General features: G+C 43.0%; 1 protein-coding gene across 13 annotated transcripts; it reads right to left on the bottom strand.

Annotated features, from left to right (window-relative positions):
- Nucleotides 1-992: 992 nt before the first annotated feature.
- VEZF1 (vascular endothelial zinc finger 1) lies at nucleotides 993-17,212 on the bottom strand. Of its 13 annotated transcripts, none has more exons than XM_043483234.1 (9): nucleotides 16,280-16,625; nucleotides 14,695-14,789; nucleotides 14,268-14,375; nucleotides 13,497-13,716; nucleotides 11,004-11,698; nucleotides 10,172-10,235; nucleotides 8,950-9,151; nucleotides 7,640-7,780; nucleotides 993-4,347 (listed from the first exon to the last, which is right to left on the bottom strand). In XM_043483234.1, the coding sequence occupies exons 4-9, from the start codon at nucleotides 13,500-13,502 to the stop codon at nucleotides 3,920-3,922; spliced, it is 1,536 nt and encodes a 511-aa protein (XP_043339169.1). In that variant the 5' UTR covers nucleotides 13,503-13,716; nucleotides 14,268-14,375; nucleotides 14,695-14,789; nucleotides 16,280-16,625; the 3' UTR covers nucleotides 993-3,919. The 13 variants fall into 13 exon arrangements, with proteins under 13 accessions (XP_043339169.1, XP_043339185.1, XP_043339179.1 ...); XM_043483250.1 differs by lacking the exon at nucleotides 16,280-16,625 and adding an exon at nucleotides 15,876-16,173; XM_043483244.1 differs by lacking the exon at nucleotides 14,695-14,789.
- Nucleotides 17,213-20,383: the final 3,171 nt, after the last annotated feature.

Here is a 20,383-nt window from a genome sequence, read left to right as displayed (position 1 = left end):
AACCGTTAACACACTGAGGTCTGGCTCCCTTTTTTACAGGACGGGAGGTGGGGGGGAAGGAGATTACCCAGTAATCTGCCAGGGTCAGATCAGCTCTGGGGAGATTTATAGGCCCAGATGGGGGGACAAATCACCTTCTTTCAGGCTACAGGATGCTTTAAGGAGGAAATGGGAAGAGTGCAGGGCTGAAGGCCAGATTTTATTAGGGCTGGAAGGGGAAAGTTCAATGGTAATTCATGAAAACATTGGACTGTCCTTGTTACTTGATACTATAGGGAAAACCTCCTGAATCCAAGTCTCTTCAGAAAGGACCAAACTGCAGGGCTCCCTAAGAGCAGAAACACCTGGACAGTAAGCACTGTTAACTAGCAACTCACTGAAATGACACTTCCCATTCCAAACAAAAGCAAGAAGAAATTCTTCCTCCAGCTGTTTTCACTGGGTCAATTATCAGAGGAAGTTTGGAAAGCCTCAACTATATACAAAACAGATGTAGGCATCCAAAGCTTTTTATTAAATGGTGTCAGATGCATCTTGATTTGCTGTCTGGTGATACTATCACTTGGGAACGTAGTGTATCTCTCTTAACAGCCTCCTTGGAGGCAGCCACCAGTTTTTCATCTTTGTTTTATGCCCTTTACTGCCTAACAGTGCCTGGCACATTGTTGGCACTCAGGAGACATCTGATGAACCTCGTGCAACACAAATGATTAGGCAACCCAACCTAAAACCCCTTTCAGGTAAAGCAGCTGGATTTAGAGCATAAGAAAAAAAAGTTTTAAAAACCATCTTCTCTGGGTTTACTTTAGGTGGGAAGTAGTTTTCCTGCAGCCAGCCTGGTGTAGTCCCACCCTCTCGGCCAGGGGTCACTAGTCCTTCCCTCTCTCTGCCACCCAGTATCAAGATGTATACACCTGGAGAAGCAGCGCTGCAAAAATTTCTCTATCATGGTGAACTGGTGAAGCTTCTGAGGTATTAAGCAATCCATCATAACATTTGTGACTGGTTAACTTTAATTTGTCAAAATAAATCTGCAGTTTTTGCATGTTAGTAATACAGTGCTGGTATTGACAGGAAAAATCATCCATCTGCTTACATAGAAACCTTTGTTTAGGAGCACACCTTAGGAGGGAAATGGATACAATAAAAGGCAAAATGCAGCCCAAGAAGCGAGCCCTAGAGCATAACAGGCTGGATGTCAGATTTGAGGATTATCTAATACAACTCTTTAGCTGCCAATCTGATAAAGGGGACGCTCTTAACCAGGTTACAACCAGAAGAGAAAAACAAACTCTCTGCTTTTTTGTGAGCGATGGCCGTCGTGCCTTCAACACTTGGTTGAATCAGTTCATCAGCATTAAAACTCAATTCCAGTTCCAAGACAGGAGAATTTCACCACAACCTACTTTGGCACCCCCCCCCCCCCCGCCATTCCAGTGGCCCACTGCCACCTCCATCCTGCCAACTCTCTCCCTCCCAAAAGAAGACACGACGTGGCTTTATTATTGCAGACAAGCTTAAGTGAATAAAGGATGCATACAAAATAGCATTTTAACTGAAGTCATACAATGAAGTCTCACTCCTGTTTATTATACAATGAATTGATAAAGCAATCATTTCTAGTATATATCTTTTTTTTTTTTTAAAAGAACTAATACTTTCAGGGTTCTGACGACCACACTCTAGCCTGGGGGTAGGGTCCACATCTGCCCCCACTGAGGACTGCTCCTTGGACCATTGTGGAGGAAGCCGGGCTGTGTCCATGCTGGAGGACTGGATTGCCTGCTCAGTCAGAGAGAGACGACACGGCCCATTAAGCAGAGCCAGAAAACATGGGCTTCCTCCAAATGTGGCCACTATCTGCCCAATCCAGGCCTCAGCAGGGCCACGCGTGGGCCTTCCCTACACGAGTCCTCCCAGTAGTCCACACACAATGCTCTACATGTTAAAAACAAACCACCTCGGTACTGTGGATAGGACAGTTGTAACAAAGTCATAGCTACATATTTTTCTCTACATTTTGTTTATTGAGACAAACTAATTAAAAGGCACAAACATAGGGCATGTTTACATGGACATTATAACAAACATATACATTAAAAGTGTAGGAATGTGTTGCCTTCCTGCTAAACAGAAAGTTCCTAAGCTTTTATATATACAAAAGTTGTACAATTTAATGTCCTAAAGTACAAAAGATCATTTATAAAATTATTTTACACTAAGTACTATTTATTTTATTTTTTACTACGTAGTTCAACCCCCTCGAACTGTTTTGTATAATGACACACAGATACCTGTCCCTGATGTAGGAAGTCTGCCTCAGACGCAAGGTATTTTGATGCTTGAACTGACACAGTGGGGCATAAATGGAAGTCATCCAGTTTGATAGTCAGTCCTGCAAACATTTTGCAAGATTAACACAACTAATGTCCATTTCTCTTAACTGCAAGATTAAAAAAGGAAAAAAACCAAAAACATATTGCAACTTAAAAAAAAAAAAATCACAGCGTCTTGGTTTTAGTAACTTAAAAAAAAAACACAACGCTTTAAAAACATTAATGTCTGGCATGATGGTGGAGAGTATCTGTTTCCCTAGCTTTTGGTTTCTACTTTATGTACAGAGATAAAAACATCCTGCTAAGAAATAAAAAGCACATGTCTTAACGTGCACAATCATTGCTGGGTTTCTGTAGGGAGTGCAGTCAGCTGTCTCCCTGAAAACCTCACAAAGTTGATACAAGTGTTTTCTCAAAGAAAAAAAAAAGTGATGTCTGTATTTACAAAGTTGAACAAATCTGCACAATACTTGATTAAGAAACGGAAGGAGAAAAAAAAAAAAAGATAGACTCTGCTTGTTCTGAAGGGGCATACTACCTAGTTAGTGGTTAGAATAAAAACTGTATACAATTTAATATAAGACATAAACTCTAGTGAGCAACTAACACATCTTTCCCTGTTGAAACATCAACAGGCTCTGATTGGGAGAGAGAGGGGCATATCACATCCCAGTGCCTCCAGCGTCTTCCAATTTAAAGCAAATACATTTTAACTGTTCCGAAGTACTCTGTGACCCCTGAACAGGAGTCCCGCTGGCCTCCGTTTGTTAGGAGTCTGCTTGTCCGCACACCTGACTTCTCCTCTGCCAGTTGCGGCCTTTTCTTACCGAAACACAAGGTATATATTTTGTTTTTGTTTTGTTTTTTAAATTTTTTAAAAAAGTCAACTACAATGCTTATTTCATCAGGATTAGTATGCTGAGCAATATTTACATCTCCAAATATCAGGTCACAATCCCTATTATGTGTTGAAGTTAGAATGATAAATTATCATATGCTTTGCATATCAGAGCTGGTATCACCTTTCCCATAGGGAATGCTGCCTGAAATTAACATATTCCCAAAGGTAAAATGCATATTCTCTGAAATGCATTTTATTATGACAATGCATGTATTTACTCATAAAAACAAACACAGACAATACACTAGCTCACAATCCGTGGATTTAGAACTTCAGGTTAAAATCCGCCATCCACTTTGTTCATATGGGGAGAAGAGCTCTGCTAGTGTTTAGCATAAAATGATTTCTTGGGATTAGAAACAGTAATGCTGTTTTATTTTGAAATGGATTTTGCTTTTTTATGACTGGTTTTAATTCTGATGTTTCATCTTGCCAACTACTATCCTGTTTAAGCAATGCTGTCAGCTAAAAGGAATTTCTGATTAAACTAAAGTGGTCCAATGATAAGTGACGTACATACCCTACTGTGAACAATCCCAGCCAAATTGGAGGAAAATGCTACTACACTATTATTAACTAATAGAATCTCCCAATCTCATGGTTTACTTTTTGCTTTAATAAACTAAAAGTAAGTTGCTGGTAAATATTTACTTTATCCCATATTCTGATTTTATAACACTGTTTACCAAGGTGGTGATGTAGGCAAAGCTTGGGGTAAGAAAGGCATGCTCTCTACAGGTCTCATTGCTATATTGAGAGGGGCAGCTAACGTCATAGGTGTGGGCAGGTTCATTGGAGACGTGATCGTGACAGGGTGTGCTATATTCACTGGGGCAGTGACGGGGGTGGGCAGGTTGACGGGGGTAGTGAGTGTTAAAGGAGAGGTCATGGATAATGGACTGGTTATAGTCACAGGATGCCCTATGTTCATTGGGCTGGTTATGTTAACTGCACTTGAAACATTTACTGGACTTCTCATGCTCATTGCAGCTGCCACTGTGACTGGGTTTGACATAGTCCCAGACGACACAGAGGACGTTATATTGAATGGAGTAGTGAGAGTCACAGGTGTCGTAGCAGCCGTGGAGGTTTGGCACAGGTTAGCAGCTTCTAAAATAAGAAGACAAAAGGGCCTTTAGACTCTAAAAACAGTGAACACAATTGAGTTTCTGAATCAACTTCTTTTAATTAAAAAGGACAAACATTTAATAAGTTAAATTACAGTTTTCTATCCCATGGTCAACTGGAAGGGAGGCTCCTTCTGAGCACAAAATTGGGGGCCAGGAATCCTGGTGTGAGAGCAGTTCTCTTTTCTGACACTGGGCCTTCCACAAGGACTGAGGAAACTGGCTTAGCCTTGGTGCTTTTGGTTTCAAGTTTAGATTTACTTACCTACCTCACAATGATGCTGGAAGATCAGGTAATTTCTGCAAGGCACTCTGCGGGGCAGAGATATCGAGTAGGGCTAAGTATTATCACTACGCTTCATGTGGCTCCTCAGAGTTCTACAGACATTCCAGGGAAGAGCCAAGCACCCACAGGCCAGGCTAGAAGAGCTTGCTTACACAGAGCTGGGCTGATGGTTACACAACAGATAATCAGAAAAATCTTCTTGTAAGGCACACTGTAACTAGCAGAGAGATGTGTGTGCTCTATGCTATGTACTCTAAAGCTTTCTCAGAGGTGAAGCCACATTCTGTTAAGGTTTTAAAAATCCATTAAATAGGGATAGAAAAACAAGCTATTTTAATAATCATCTGTTTATTTCAGTCTCAGACAAATCATTTTAAATAATCCTGTTGTTTCTGCTTATGTTTATTAATGATGTTAAGAACAAGCATCCCTCAGTAGGTTTATGTTCTCCTCCCCTCTCATTTTTTCTGAAACTGACATAATCATCTACTTTACCCCTAGTGTCATTTAACTGTACATATGACAAAACCACCAACCATACCAAAGGGGACTAGTGAGGCGAGCACACCCTGCAGTGAGTTGGGGTATCATGGTCCTTGTTATCAGCAAAGCCTGAGCACTTCTTAAGGAAAACTTTCCTCTGAGGTGACACCCCCCTATTCCACCCCTCAACCAAAATTCAGCATCATCTGCTGGTGTGTCAGAAAAGAGCAGTAAGAAGACGGATGGGGTGCTGTGACTCGGTTGTCAAAATGGAGAAATGCATTTGAGACTAAAGATAGAGGTCTGCCTGCATGCCACATGTGGTCAAATCATCTCAGGTGGCCCCCTGAGTCAAAGAGCAGCACTCCCTTGATAAGCATGATGTAACCTTGGCACTGCTCCATACTCCTTATCAGGGATTCCCAAAACTGGCTGATGATCAAAATCATTTATCTAGGGAGCACTTATTTGCGGGGGGGGGGGGAATTGCTCCCCAAGAAGTTCAATCTTGAGATTTAGACGGAACCTGGGAAATCTGTACATCTAAGAAGCTCCTGAAATGATGATCTGATTGTCATCCACGTTTGGCAACTTAATTACCTTGTTTAAACCCAATATTTAAAAGTGACGTGCTGATTCAAGTTCAGGTTTTCAGATCAGGAGTCTCTTCTCCCCAAAATGTGACATTTACTAACATGAACACAGAAGTTTCTAACATCAGTTAGAAACATCAGTTTCTAACATCTAACATCAGTGAATCTCCAAAGAGATTCACATTACAAGTGGGACTATAATACCATTTTGTTTCATGGAGATCAGAAGATGAGCTAAACAACTGAGTCTTATTGTGCAAGCACACTGAAATACAATACCAAACAGAAGAGTGCAGGAAAAAAAGAATGAGGGAGAAAACCAACTCATTTTTGAGGTGATGGTAGCACTGCTAAAAACATTCTCCTCCTATTGTAACCCAGTGAATTTTCACTCCCCCATCCACCATCTCCCTACCTCCCCTACCATATTTTCTTTTTAATCTAGCCCTGTCCTTTTCTGTAACAACCACTCTTACTTCTTCTCTGGGTAAAATCTCCTTCATAATATGCTTTCAACCTACTATACAATTATCATGGCATATACACATATATACATTTTTCTCCCCTATCCGCCATTCTCCACTCCTTCTATCACAAAACATTTTATCAAAATGACAATATTCATTTGGAAGATAGGAGTAACCAGCACCAAATGGAAAGCCTCTCTGAACTGCTCCCTTCTTTTCCTCCAATGCCAGTGCGTGCACGCTAAGTCGCTTCAGTCGTGTCTGACTCTTTACGACCCCATGGACTGTAGCCTGCCAGGCTCCTCTGTCCATGGGATTCTCCAGGCAAGAATGTCCTCCTCAGGGGATATTCCTGACCCAGGGATTGAACCTGTGTCTTCTACATTACAGGCAGATTCTTTACCTCTGAGCCACCAGGGAAGCCCTCCAATGCCAGCTGATGCATGAAAAAGAATGCTATTCCTTTTATCTTTATCCAAGTACAGGCTGCTCAGAAGGGATCTGAGAGGAAAGGAATAGCTTCACTACATGAAAGCAGAGGATGGAAGAAACTACACAGCAAAGGAATTACAGCAGAGCCTACATGCAGGGGATTCCTCAAGAATTTAAAATAAGACATGACAAGGAAGAGGGAGGGAAAAAAGAATTTAGCAATCTGTCCAGTGGCTGATGATACTCTGACAAAATGATTTAACTGAAATGGCTGCACAACCAAAGCTACAGCTACTAAGTTAAAAAGCTGTGTTGAAAACTGATACTCCAACTGCTTCTTTACAAGATATATATAGAGAAAAACAAACCATTCTCAAAATTTCAGTAACAATTACAGTCAAGTCACTATCAACTGAAGTACACACATGTTAAGCTAATGCCAGCCCTAATGACAGAATGAAAGAGGTTAAGAGTAAGACTGAGAAAAAAGACATTGGCATTACAGAGGCTGAAATATGTAAAAAAAAAAAAAAAAACACACAATTCAGAAACAACCCTAAAGAGCAGAAAATAGCACAGTTGTAAGAAAATGAACTTATGTACACAGAAGGATAGTTCATCTACCTCTAAGAGTGGGAATATTTTATAAAGAAAAAAAAAAGGAGCCTTTAATGCATGGAGGCTGACATAAAAAGAACATAAAAAGGAACTCTGAGCGTACATAGCAAAGTACCAAATGTGGCTCCAAATTTGTAATGAAAAGTAAATCAAAAGAAAGAACATGATAAGAAGTACTAAGAATTTTTATTTCCTAGGAAAAAGAAAACTATCCAGAAGCTTAGAAGCTTTGCTGCTAATAACTCAACCAGATACTTCCCAGCACAGAGTATCTTCATAAAGTGTTTCCATAAAGCAGGAATCTCTGAGCTGTGGCTATTTTCCTTTGCTACTTGGCATACACTAGATGCAAACACTTTTCTAGCCACGCTGTGGGCACTGGACACCTCATCTTACCTTTCTTTCTTGCTTTGACAGCTTCTTCCCACAGTCTCAATGTCTCTACCTGCTTCCCTGGCCAGCTTGTCACATGCTGCTGCTGCTGCTGCTGCTGCTGCTGCTGCTTCTGGTTGCTGGTCTCTTCACTCATGCACGCTACTCCAAAGACAAACCAGAAACACCAAATTTACCCTGAAAAAGTGTGGGCTACTTTTCCAAAATCCAAAACTTAAGATACCTTGACTCCTCACACCTCTATGATCTTTATCATCTGACCCAATAATTTTTTTACTCTAGTACATCTTTTGTGCTATGTCTCTATTGGTCAAAATAGATACATTTAAAAAAAAAAAAATCCAGAAAGCTAGGGAAATCAATATAAAAGAATTCTTTGCTACATTAAAAAGCAAGTATTTTTCAGAACTGAACTTGGGTAATATTAGCATGGAATAATTGAGGCTCATCAAAATATCTAATATACTTAAGTTATTTGATCACAACGATGTACATTAAAAGTAAATTTCTGTAAAATTAACAAAGTTTGACATGCTAGATAATAAACTCAACATACTTACAAAGAAGCAAAAACAAATGACATTAAAACACATTAACATTCTTTCCCATTCACGTTTGGCCAGCTATTTTGAGAATCTCATGTTTCTGCCACATAAAGCACATATATAACAGAATACAGAATTAGGAAAACACTTTCTTCTGGTGGTTAGGGAGATCTTAAAAGAAAAAGCCTCTAAATGCAAGTACTGAATTTTATCCACAGATCCGTGGAATAGTCTATCTTTGGCTCTGAATTTAAGGTAAGCAAAGCATTTAAACATTCCAATGGATATGATAGCCCTTTTCTGTATAGATTTGGGTTTGGAAAGTAAAATTATTTAACACTGCTTTTATCTTTAGGTTACTGAGGACATGTTATTAATGCAATCAGGAGTTAGGAGGCACTTCTACCACAATTCTCACACACTAAAGCTTTCTATTCCAACTCCGAAGGAAGGGAAAACAGCTGCGGGGAAACTGTGCTCCTCTAACATGGGCATTATTAGTAGATGGTGAGGGAGTAAAGGCAAAATCAGTGGAGTGTTCATCAGTGTTGTCTGTATACGTGCATGTTAAGTGTATTTCCAACACTAACATACACTCTCCGCTGATGTGTGCTTGCGTACTTTAGTAACAGCAGGAAACAAGTAAGATGAATATTAATACGGTCCTGAGAACACAAGTGAAAATATCTTCAATATATCATTAAAAAAAACAATCTACACTCCATCAATCTGAACCACCACGAGAACGCGAGCTGGGGCGCCGCTCACTTTTGCTGATGCCCTGCTTGCACGTGTTGCAGTTGATACTCTGGCTCTGCCCATGCGTCTTTAGGTGGCTGGTGATGTACGCTGCGCTCAGGAGCTTCCCGCAGATGTTACAGGACACCTTGCCTTCGTGGCGCACCATGTGTGTCCGCAGTCTGTCTTTGGTGGCAAAGGCAGCAGTGCATGTCTGCATGAGGGAGGAAAACTTTTTTTAAATATAGACTATCCTGTTCTACTCATTTTAAAGTACGTTATATTCTAAGGTATTACCCTATCCAAGTAAGCAAGCAGACTGAATTAGTTGGATTTTAATTGCATGTCTTACCTAAAACTGTACTCATAACAAAACACCTGGTCAATTTTGGACTCTTACATTTCGAGGGAAAGAAAAAAATATCAAACAAGTAGTGAAAAGATGTGAGCTGTAGAGTCAGTCAACCTTGGATTTAAATCCAGCTTCCTAATTCACTAAACAGTGTAATACTCAGCAAGCTAGCTAACCTATCTGAATTTATTTCATCTGTAAAATGAAGGTAATACCTACCTCACAAAATTACTGGTGGATTAAGAGCCTGGCCCACGGCCTCATAGCAGGTATTCACTCAATGACACTAGTCTCCTTCCTCCAACTGGATTTTTCTTAGAATTCAATCATTTACTTAATAAAATCAGTTATTAACAAATTTAACTAAAAGGAGCACAAAAAGACTTTCTGCATAAAAAACAGAATTACTGACACCTAACAGTCATTTCATTAAAATTCTTAAACTTTTCATTACCACAATTTATGTCATTAAAAATGCTCCAATGTGGCAATAGCAGACAAAAATCCAGTAAGTGGTTACATTTGGGAAAACATCCCTATTTTCTTCTATTAGAGTTAAAACAACCTCAACCATCAGCCCAGAAATTAACTTAAAGCCCTTCATTCATTTCAAATACAGTGACCTTTGCAAGACAATACATTTTTTTTTCTTATTACTAAACACTGCTGCCCAAGGAAAAGGAAATGTAGCTTAACAAAAACATTTATTTACATTTTTAAATGATCACGCCTCCCAGAAATAGAAGCTGTCATTTATGTTTTATAAAACTAGAATTCAAGAGGACCACATTTACTTAAGTCAGTGATTTTAAGACTATTCAAGAATGGTGAGATTGGCTCAGACCTTCTGGATAATGTGCATTAAGTGCTACACTAAGGATAAGTCATTTTAACTCTTACTTGGCATTTGAAGGGTCTTTCTGTTGAATGGACATGTTTTACGTGACAGCTTAAGTGGTCAGGCCTGTGAAAGAGAGAGTTTCAACAGAAGATGTAATGGAACACACATAGAGAAATGCTACTTACTGTGATGTTTACATGCTTGGCAGATATGGGTGGGGGGCATTTTAAAGAAAGCTAGCAGAATTACCAACTCCCCCACCCCCCAGTGCAAGCCTCCTTACCTCTCTTACCATAAACAAAAGTCTTAGTCCTTTACTTGTTAATTTTCTCTTCTAGTCAACATCAAATCATACTAGGTCTTGACTCTTTACAGTTACAGAATACCCAAAATTTACTATCACTTGCCAGAGACAACTGCTATTAATATTAACTTTAAACAGCCTTTACAAATGAAAATTAGTGAAATGTTAGTAACCAGAGAGAAATGGAAAAACACGCTCTCTTAAAAGTTTTAAGAGTATCCAAGGTCATCCCAACTTCCAGGATATGTTTCCTTGATTTGTGCAGTTAACCTCAAGACCAGTCACCCAACTGAACCGAAAAGTACTGGTTTTGCAGTGATAAGAAGTGTTGCTGTGCCGAATAAAGGCCTGAGTCCACCAAGGCACTTCTTAAACGAAATAATTAGTTAATCCCTATGTCACACTTGTCAACCACACCAAACTGGAATTAGCCCTGGAGGTATAATACTTTATCTGTCACCAATCTCCTCTAATAAGGCAGGCCTGCACATATCTAGTCTCACATAAACATTCTAGATCTAGAGATTGTACTGATACCATGATAGGAAAAAAAAAAAAACACAAAGAAACAAAGCAAAACGCACTACCTCGAGAAGCCTTTCCCACAAACACTGCAAGTATAAGGTTTGGTGATGCCTCCTTCGTGAGACCTCACGTGGTAAGTCATGCGGTCCTTCCTCTTGAAGCGCTGATTGCAAATAGGACACTCGAAGGGCTTTTCGTCCGAATGGGAGAGCTTGTGCCGGTTGAGGTGGTACACATCTCGGAAGGCCTTCCCACACATCTCACACGCGTGGTTCTTCTTGACAGGCTTACTGGGTTTCTTGACAGACTGGGTCACGGGCATAGCTGTGCTGCTGGCACTGCTGCTGGGGTTGGTGCCCGAGGAAGATGTAGTGACTGTGGACAAGATGCCTGCAATGGTGGAGACCAGCGAAGTTCGGCTGCTGTCCCCAGCGATGGTGGAGATGAGGGGAACCACCGTGGTGGGGGTTTTCTTTGGCCGGGACACCAGCTTGATGCCTGTGTGGCAGGACTCGTGCCGCCTCAGGTGATAGCTGTCCCTGAAAGCTTTACTGCAGTAAGTGCACACAAAGGAAGTTTTGGGCTTTTCTTTCTTAATCCCAATGGCATCCTTTAATGTTTCTGGAGCAGCCTGAGGTTTCTGAGTTATCGGTATTGGAAGCAATGGTTTCTGATCAGGGGGCTCCACAGCAGAGCTCAGAAGGGGCAGCAAACTGTTCTGTGCTGCCTGCTGCTGATGATGGGAGGCTTCATGGGCCTAAAATCAAACATTCACACTTCAGAAACTTGGCCTCTCACAACCACCCTCAAAATACAACATGCTTCAGACAACAGAGACCAGAAGAAACAATCAATGAGCCTGTAAGCTACTCTCTGCAGCAGAGATCCAGCAACTACCTAGCTACTCTCAGAGCTCCCATTACAAAGCACTTAAAATCACTGCACAGACACAAAACTTTTGCAAATAAATTGCTGACAGTGATCTTGCTTTCAAACAGCTGACTAAACTACACACCACCCTGGTTCATAAGGGACATACCAGCTGACGAAACCAGTTTGTGTTAGTCTGCCAGTGCTGAAACCAAGTTTAAATAACTTGTCAAAAAAATTACACTTTAGACTTAAAAGAGTTTAATAGTACCTTACTGCAGTAATGCACAAGCCACACACTCAGACACATATACATACAGACATATTATCATCTACTTGTTTATTTTACCTAGGAAAAGACAGGCACTAGTTCTGGGAATACGTATGCTAGTTGTTAAGTTTACTTTCAAAGTTTTCACTTAATTTTACTAAAAGATTTGGCTGAAATGAAACCTGGAAGGTATCTGTGAAGGCAGCCCCCAGCAGACACCTGTCAGTTGTTTTTTAGTTTATTTCATCTCATCCTTTAGCAACACTAGTTCAAACCCTAAACTCAAACTAGTAAGAGAAAACAAGATATAAATAATTTAAATTCCTTTCATTTTCACCTACTTCTAGTGGTTCTAAGTCCTGTTAAAAGTATTGGGCATTTGCTGTTATAAAGTGCTTTCCACTCCTCCAAAACTGGGGGCTGGACACTGTTTGGAAATTTTCTTTAGCTGCACTGAAACCAACATTTCGTTGTGGATCAGGTTCTTGGTATTTATGAGTAATTAGTCTCTTGGATTTGATTCTTCCGAAATTGTCCATACCTCCATACTGATAAACATTTAGGAAATGATGGGGAAAAAATTCCTGAAATAGTTCTTCCTAATATGTTGTACTTGATCAACATGAATTTTGAAACTCTTGACAGTAACCCTGAGCCCCTGTGCTTGAGTTTTGTAATCCTAAAAGGATACATGCACTCAGAGCTAAGAGTTCCAAATATTTAAAGCATACAACATCTTTGGAAGGGTCCATCCCATCAGCTTAGAGACTCTAGACACCTATTTACCCTTCATACTCTATAATCCCAGGTCCTACAGTTCACTCCATTAAGGAGAAAAAACCATGGAGACAGACAGGACACACTCACTCATTCACACACACACGCACACACAGCTCTTCTGATGAATAAGAACATCTACCACACACAGCCCCATGTTTACTTGATAGCAGCACAATAGTTAACTAAGCCTAGAACCAGACTCCCCTGAATCATCAGGAGATGTTACTGAGTTACCATTTTCAATCTAGTCATTTTGACTGAATCTTCCTTTTGTGCTTACTTATGAGCTCTCTTTTGAGACTTAGTGCTCATACTGAATTACAGTCCACGTTTCATTTAATTTAGGGAGCTCCTACCATTGTCAGGATCTACCCAAGTGACCTCAGTAGACACTTTTATAGAATTTGGACTCTAATCTTACCCCATCTCCAACCTGGCTGTAGGATACCCAAGCTTCCATATAATATATAAAAGGTTAATAGCTGAAGATAGCTCAAGATATACAATTTCAAAGGCTATCAGATCAGATAATAGGAAACGCAAATCTTCTGGACAAAGTTCAGACTTATAGTGTTTAGAGGCATTTTTCAATTCTAAACAACCATTAGTTCGATGGAGTACTAAAAGCACTTACTGCCATTTTACCAATTCAGATGTCTGTGGCAACATAAAGTATTTTTACAGCATTGCTGAAGCTCACTCTCACACGAGGTCACACCAGGTCCCTGCTTCTCGGGTGAAATGCTGTAGAATGCCTTGACCACTACAGGAATCACTCTCTGAGGATTCCTAGGATCCCCACACTTCTACATGAAGCCTTCTAAGAGGGGAACTGGGTTTCCCCAACTTGTTCTCTGGGGGAGAGACAGAGTAAAATAACAACCATGGCCTGCCTTCAGTTAGGTGATTTTTTAAAATATATAACTTCTGGGTAGACTGTTATTTGACTAGCATCATCAAACCAAAATTTATCTCCCATCTCTTTCAATAGCAAGGCTTTTCTTTTCTTTCTTAAAACCCTGCCCAAGCTTTCTTCTGGTGCTGGCAAAACAGAAATGTTACTTCATCACCCAGGGTGGTAGGATATGGCACCATGAAATCTCCAGTGCCAGAGGGTAAAAGATTTTGCACTGAAGAAATTAGCATCAGTGAGTCACATCTTGAATGTCCTGTTAGAGAAGAATCATCCATCAAACATTTTAACAGCTATGGCTTTCACTTTCCACCAGATTATTTGGAAAGCAAGCAGGTACTAAAATTGTTTTAAAATATAAATTCAATAGGATGCTCCAGGAAACAACAAGAGAGTTCGACTCTCCATTTCCCCAGTGAAAATTACTTAAAACTGGAACTGAGTAAGTCTATTCATACCTTTCCAGAGAAAAGACTGAAATATTCTCTTTACCCATTCAACTGTCCTCGGCTCTAAATTATCACTGCACACATTGCCAAGCCCAGGATCAAATATTAGCTTTCACACTTCTCCATCAGGTGGAAAAAAAGATTTTAATAGCTGAAAAAAATTAAATAATATAAAATCTAATTAAAAAGTTGATCAATAAATGCTTGGCATTTGCTTTCCCCAGGAAAAGAATAATAAAAGTATTAGAAAAGATTTTTCAACAGTTTTCCAAAAATCAGTTAGGGGGTTTTCTTTTATATAAAGAACTCTCAATTTTTTCCAATCTCCATTAAGAGAGAGTGCGTTTAATACGGTAAATCTAAATCATTCCTCATGTGAAAAATCACTTCAGTGGCCCATTTATCCCATATTTTAAAATGACCATTTGAAAGCTTTTTCTCAAGAGGGCATTTGCCACCTTCACACCAACCTGGATGCAAGCTGGTTATATATCATTTCTTTTCCAATGCATTTTTAAGTTGGCTTATCTCATTATCAATCTCATCAAAGCACGTTAAAACAATACTAGATCAGAATGAGAAAAAGGCCAAGTTAGTGAATTCCATAATTTTGAGTATGCTCAATTTTAAGAAGCCTGAATATAATACAATTATTTAAAAAGCAAATTACATTCGAAAGAATATATCTTCAAACAATAAACCATCTCTACACAATAGGCAACGTTTAGAATTATCCAGTTCCCTATATTAACTCCACTGGGATGGGTCCAGGGGCTGGGAGGATTCTTTTTGAAAATTCTGCATCCGTTCTTGGTTAGTCACAAAAGGTTTCAAGCACCCAAGCTACTGGTTTGGGATTTCGAGAAGTTATTCAAAGAAGGAAAATAACTCAAAGAGGCGGGAAGAACGCACTTAAAGTGACGAGCTTCCTAGCCTCCAGTTCCCAAGTTTCCCCGTGAGCTCATTACTACTGCCCACCAAGTGCTTCGTTTGCAAACAGAAACGGAGCAGGAAAAAAAAGAAAAAGTTCTCGGTCTTCTAAACAGGGGTCCCCACCTCAAGTGAGCCGACAAGAGGACTGCCAACATATCGGCCACAGTCACCTTCAAGTTTTTTGCAAAAAATGAAGACCAACACCCCACGAATGACTCATCTGGGGGCTTTGTAAGCGGACTTTGTTTGCTCTCTCCACTTGCCGTCTCCCCCACTTGGCTGGAGAAGACGCTCGAGGTGGGACGAGAGAAGCGCGCCCCGGGAGAAGGTGGGGCCTCCGAGTCCTGGCCCCCCCGCACCCCCCTCCCCGGCCGGGGGATTCCCCGGGCTGAATGGGACGGCGGGAGAGCTGGACAGAGGGAGCGGGTGTCAGCTGCCAAGGCTCGGCAGAGGCTTGCGAGAGAAAACACGTAAAGCCAGAGAAAAAGTTTGGGGAGGGGACACACAGTCACAACACCCCCAACTGGGTAAACACGAGGGGGGCGGCGGGAAGGGGGAGTGGCGGGGAGCCCAGGGATACCCGCTATTCGCGGGGACGGGGCGCGGGGGGGGTGTCAGAAAGTCAACACACGCACAAAAAGAGAGGCGGAAAGAACGGAGAGCGAGCGAAAGACAGACCAAGTAGGGGGGACTGAGTGGGACCCGGGGACCCCCTCACCCCACGGCGTGGGCCCCGGCCCGGCGCGCCGCGGCCAAGCGGACCGCGCTCTCCAGCGGCCCGGCGCCCTCCTTTCTCCGGGCCGCGGGCGGTGACAGCGGCCGGCCTCCTCCCTTCCCCTCCGGGGCGGGAGCGAAGGGTGTGTGCGTGTGCGTGTGTGTGCTGGGGGGGCCCGGGGGTCACCCCGAGGCCTGCTTTCTCCCCCGCGCCCCGCGAGGCCGCCTCCTTTCCCCTCAGCAGCCCCGCTCCGCCGGGGCGGGCGGGCGGAAAAACAAAGGGGGATTAAGGCCGGGCCGGAGAGCGGGGCCGGGAGGGAGGGAGGAGGAGCGCCCGCCCGCCCGCCCGCCAGCCCCGGGCCCGGCCCCCCTGTGCCCCCCCGTGCCCCCCCGGGGGGGCCCCAGTACCTGGAACAGGAACGCGGTCCAGTTGGCCTCCATGGCTGCGGCGGCCGACCCCCCTCCTCCCCACTCCCCCCGCTCGGGGCGCCTCCTCAGCCGGAGGAGGCGACAACAAAGCGGCGGCGGCGGCGGCGGCGGCAGCGGCAGCGGCGGCTCCTCAACATGGCAGCGCCGAGCGCGGCCACTTCCGGTAACCTCCGGGACGCACCACCGCCGCGGCGAGCGCGGGCGGGGGGGGAGCCCCGAGCCGGCCGCCGCCGCCCCCGGCGGCCCCGACCCCTCCCGCGCGGCCCCGCGGCCGGCTCTCGGCCTCGGAGCTCAGCCAGTGCCCGCCGGCGGTGGGGTCGGGGCCCCCGCGGCGGGGCCGGGGTGGGGCCGGGGGCGGGGATGGGGCGCGGCGTCCCCCCCCGCGGGGGTGTGTGGTGCTGCGGTCCGCGGCCCAGGCAGCCGGAGCAGGGGGAGCCCGGGAGAGAACATGGAGGACGCCAGGGTCTGGCGCGGCCTCGCTGGGCACGGCCGCGCCGGCGGCGGCGACGCCGGCCCGGCGCCCGGCAGCATCGCGTCCCCGGCAGGCCCTCGGCGGAAGGCGCGGGCTGCGGCGGTTCCGGGGCTCTCCGGTCCCCTTTGCGCAGCATGGCCCCTACCTCCAAGCTGGAGGAAGCCCCTTCGACTTGGAGTGTCTCTCCAGGCTGGTATTTCATCCCAGCGAAAGCTCCGCACTCTTGGCGCGACACGCATCTCTGAGTGGCCTTCCAGCTCAAGCAGGGAATCCCACTGGGGTGCAGCCTCACATCCTCCCTGTGCAGAAGGAAACACTTCCCACGCGCAGAGGTGTCATTACTGGGTTATTCTTGGGTGAAGGGCTGAGCTTTCCCATCCTCCTCCTAACTTCAGATACGATGTGAAATTCTACTTAACACCCCCCTCTCCCGCCGCCCAAAAAAAATTTTTAAAGAGAAAGTATAGACAAATTGTTTTAGTTCTTTAGCACAGTCTGCTTCTTCACACCCCCCGACCCCCCGCCCCAAACAAAAATCGAACTTCTGGTTGGACAGCGTCAGATGTCACTGAGGTGACCCCAGCCTCTGTTTGCAGTTCCAAGCCTTCCGTGTAGGCGTCACTGCTACTGGAGCTTTGTATGATGATGCCCTGAACGTATTCTAACCATTCCTCACATAGAGGTAGCTATTGGGAATAGCAGACAGGCTATTATTAAACAATTGCCTCCAGTCCTGTAAGTCTCCTGTGGCGGGAAATGAGGGGGCAGGCTCTGTCAGTTTTTTTATAAATTCTGGTTTTAAAAAAAAATCCTCAGGTAGTCACATTATTTCAAGACTTAAACATCTTTCATAATTGACTCTCTCTTATCTTAGCCCCTCCATTTATTCCTCTTAAGTCACATTCTAATCAAGGTCACCATCTCCAGTTTCCCCCGTACATACACAATAAAAATAAAACGGTTGTGGAATTTGATTGGTAAAAGAAACTGAAGAGGCACAGTAATCGACAGTCTGTGTTTCTTTTCCATCCACTACACATGCATAGCTGCTGCCCACTCTCCTCTCCTCAGTCACCAGAGTGAAGGGGCTGGCCAACGTCGTCTGACTCCCTACTGGAAGTCTTGGGGACCAATAAGAAGTTCTGTAGTTTCAATCAGTGGCAGAAGCAGGTAACACATCAGGGAACCAGTCAGCCTAGGACAGGAGGGGACAGAAAATGATGAATAGTTTCTGATTACACTCCTCAGCTAAACTGCTACAGTGGCCCTTTATGTCTGCTAAAAAATGTCCATTAGTCTCTTTTGCAAAGAGAAATAAATGGTTCAGGAAGCCTAAGCTTATATATACATATAAGATAAGGAAAGAACCAAGATGTAAACCTAAGAAATTAACTAGGTAAACTAAAACCTTTTGGCTCTGACCTGAGACACTGCACATTCTTTTGTTTTCATTCAGGGAATGCAGGTCTCTGCTTCTTTCCTACTTTAACACATTGACTTCAAGGTCTCTGTAATATATCTCTCCTCAGTGTTTCTCCTCCCCTGTACAGCCTCTCCTACTTTGCTGCCTTTCAAACTGTGGTGAAAATGAAGCTTCAGGATTCTAAGACTAGCACTTGATGAAGACCATTTTTCTAATGACAATGTTGCTGGACTCTCTTGAACTTCTTTCCCCAGAATCTAGAAAACCCTTTTTAGCAGTCCTTCTCAAAAACCTCTGGAGACAGGGTTCCCCACTACTACAAAGTAGACGTCAAGTAAAACTGTCTAGTTCTCATTACTGAAGAGCGGGATTCAGAAGTATCACTTTTCTTGAGGTAAATGGCTCATTTTTCTATCCATGAGATGAAACCAGAATTCCTAATTGCTCCGATTTTTCTTTCCCCTTAAAAAGAAAAATGAACAACCTTTTAAATTCAGATGAAATGTTAAATCTTAGGCTATTTTCCAAAGAAACCACCCAAAAGTTTGGAACGAGTACTCAAAAACAATCAGCTCCAACTGTTTTGAGGAATATAATGAAATTAGGATGATCAAATATTCCATCCTTAGGACAGACAGAATCTTTAACTACAAACAAAATGAACCCCTCTCCTCAAGCCTGCTTCCACAGACCATACTGGGGCCCAATCAAAACAGCAATGTCTAAGGATAATAAATTCATCTTGATTATTGTAAACAACTTTCAGTGAGTGCGTCAGCGGTGTTACCTCCAGATATGATGAATAACTGAAATGTCTGGTGTCTAAGACAAAAAAAAAAAAAAAAAAAATACACATGCCTACATCCACCCAAATAAAATTCAGATTCCCTTCCCACCCTGTTCAGGTTCTTTCCCACCTTCTCTGCCCCAGTGTGTACAACCTGTAACTTAATCTTTCAGGGCCTCAATTTCCTCATCTGGAAAATGAGAACAAAGTAAATACCTACCTCACATATAGGACTGTGGATAAAAGAGAAATGTAGACTAAAGGAGAAATGTGTATAAAAAGCTTAGAACATTCCCTGGAATATAACACGTGCTAAGAAGGTATTTTTATTGGTGCTACTTAATGGTTCTAGATGAAGTCTGGGACTGGGAATTCTGCATAAGAGCCCTGAGCCAGTTAACTTTCTCTCAGAGTAACAAGTTTTTCCCTGTGCCCCACCCACCCCTCCCTCAAAGAGCCCCAAGGTAAACAGCCAAAAGGCTAATGACACATGACAAAGGAAGAGACCTATTAAGATTAGCATTTCCAAAGCAACTTTTAGCAAACATTAGAAAGTAACAGGATAGTTCCTTCCCATTTTTAAAAGGACTTTAAAATCGTGTGAGTACATTAAGATTAGATTCAGAAGCTGAGGAATAGAAACCATCTCTGCTATTGTCAATTACTTTTCCCAAGAAAGACTGCTCAATAAAGCAAAACCGAGTCAAATCCAAAACTTTTCATAGAGACCATCTACTTAGGAGCAGCTTCAAATTCGCAGTTAAGAACTAATGCTTCATGCAAGAAAGCTGGAACTAACAGATCTACTAGTAAAAATCAAGACTGCAATATTTACCAAAAATATCAGCTAGAGAAATGATACCCTTCATTAACAGCCTCAGTGCAACTGAAGAGAAAGGACACACACTCTACCAGACCAAACCAAAGGTAACAACCACCCCACCAACACCTCCACCCCACACCCCCTCCCACACACACAAGAGAGACACAAAAACAAAAACAACCAAGCCTCTCTGAGAAGAAAGCAGAAGTTAATCCGCCCTTCCCACCTCCCCACACCAAGGGCTTTAAGCCAACTGCCTGTGGCCCATGTGGTCAGAAGTTGGGTTTGTGTTTCAATTCCACCACCTAAAGTGTCATCACTAGTTATTTCTGTCTTAACTGGTAAGGTGAGGAAGGAGAAACAACAAAGACTCCCCCCCCACCCCAAATACCAATTTAAATCCTTTAACAGCTTGAACATAGTCACGGAGAACAAAGGGACAGGGAATAAATCTACCCATTTCCCTAGCAGACCTACTGGTAGTTGAGAGTCCTGAAATACTCCTTTGTTTCTAAGAAGGGCCATATGCCCCAGATACCCAAAACCTATCCAAAGCCATGGTTAACACATTTATCACC

Source organism: Cervus canadensis, chromosome 1, assembly GCF_019320065.1.
Source record: "Cervus canadensis isolate Bull #8, Minnesota chromosome 1, ASM1932006v1, whole genome shotgun sequence".
Classification (NCBI taxonomy): Eukaryota; Metazoa; Chordata; class Mammalia; order Artiodactyla; family Cervidae; genus Cervus; species Cervus canadensis.
Note: the sequence above shows the minus strand (reverse complement) of the source record. Positions and strands in the feature narration are given on the sequence as shown.

What these genes read in the sequence shown, in the direction of transcription:
- VEZF1 (XM_043483181.1), bottom strand. Translation starts at nt 16,974, where the DNA reads ATGAAATACCAGCCTGGAGAGACACTCCAAGTCGAAGGGGCTTCCTCC. An exon ending in TGTGGGAAAGGCTTCTCGAG is followed by an intron (nt 10,236 to 11,003) that starts GTAGTGCGTTTT and finishes TCTCTTTCACAG; the next exon opens with GCCTGACCACTTAAGCTGTC. An exon ending in TGTCAAAGCAAGAAAGAAAG is followed by an intron (nt 4,348 to 7,639) that starts GTAAGATGAGGT and finishes TTCTTATTTTAG; the next exon opens with AAGCTGCTAACCTGTGCCAA.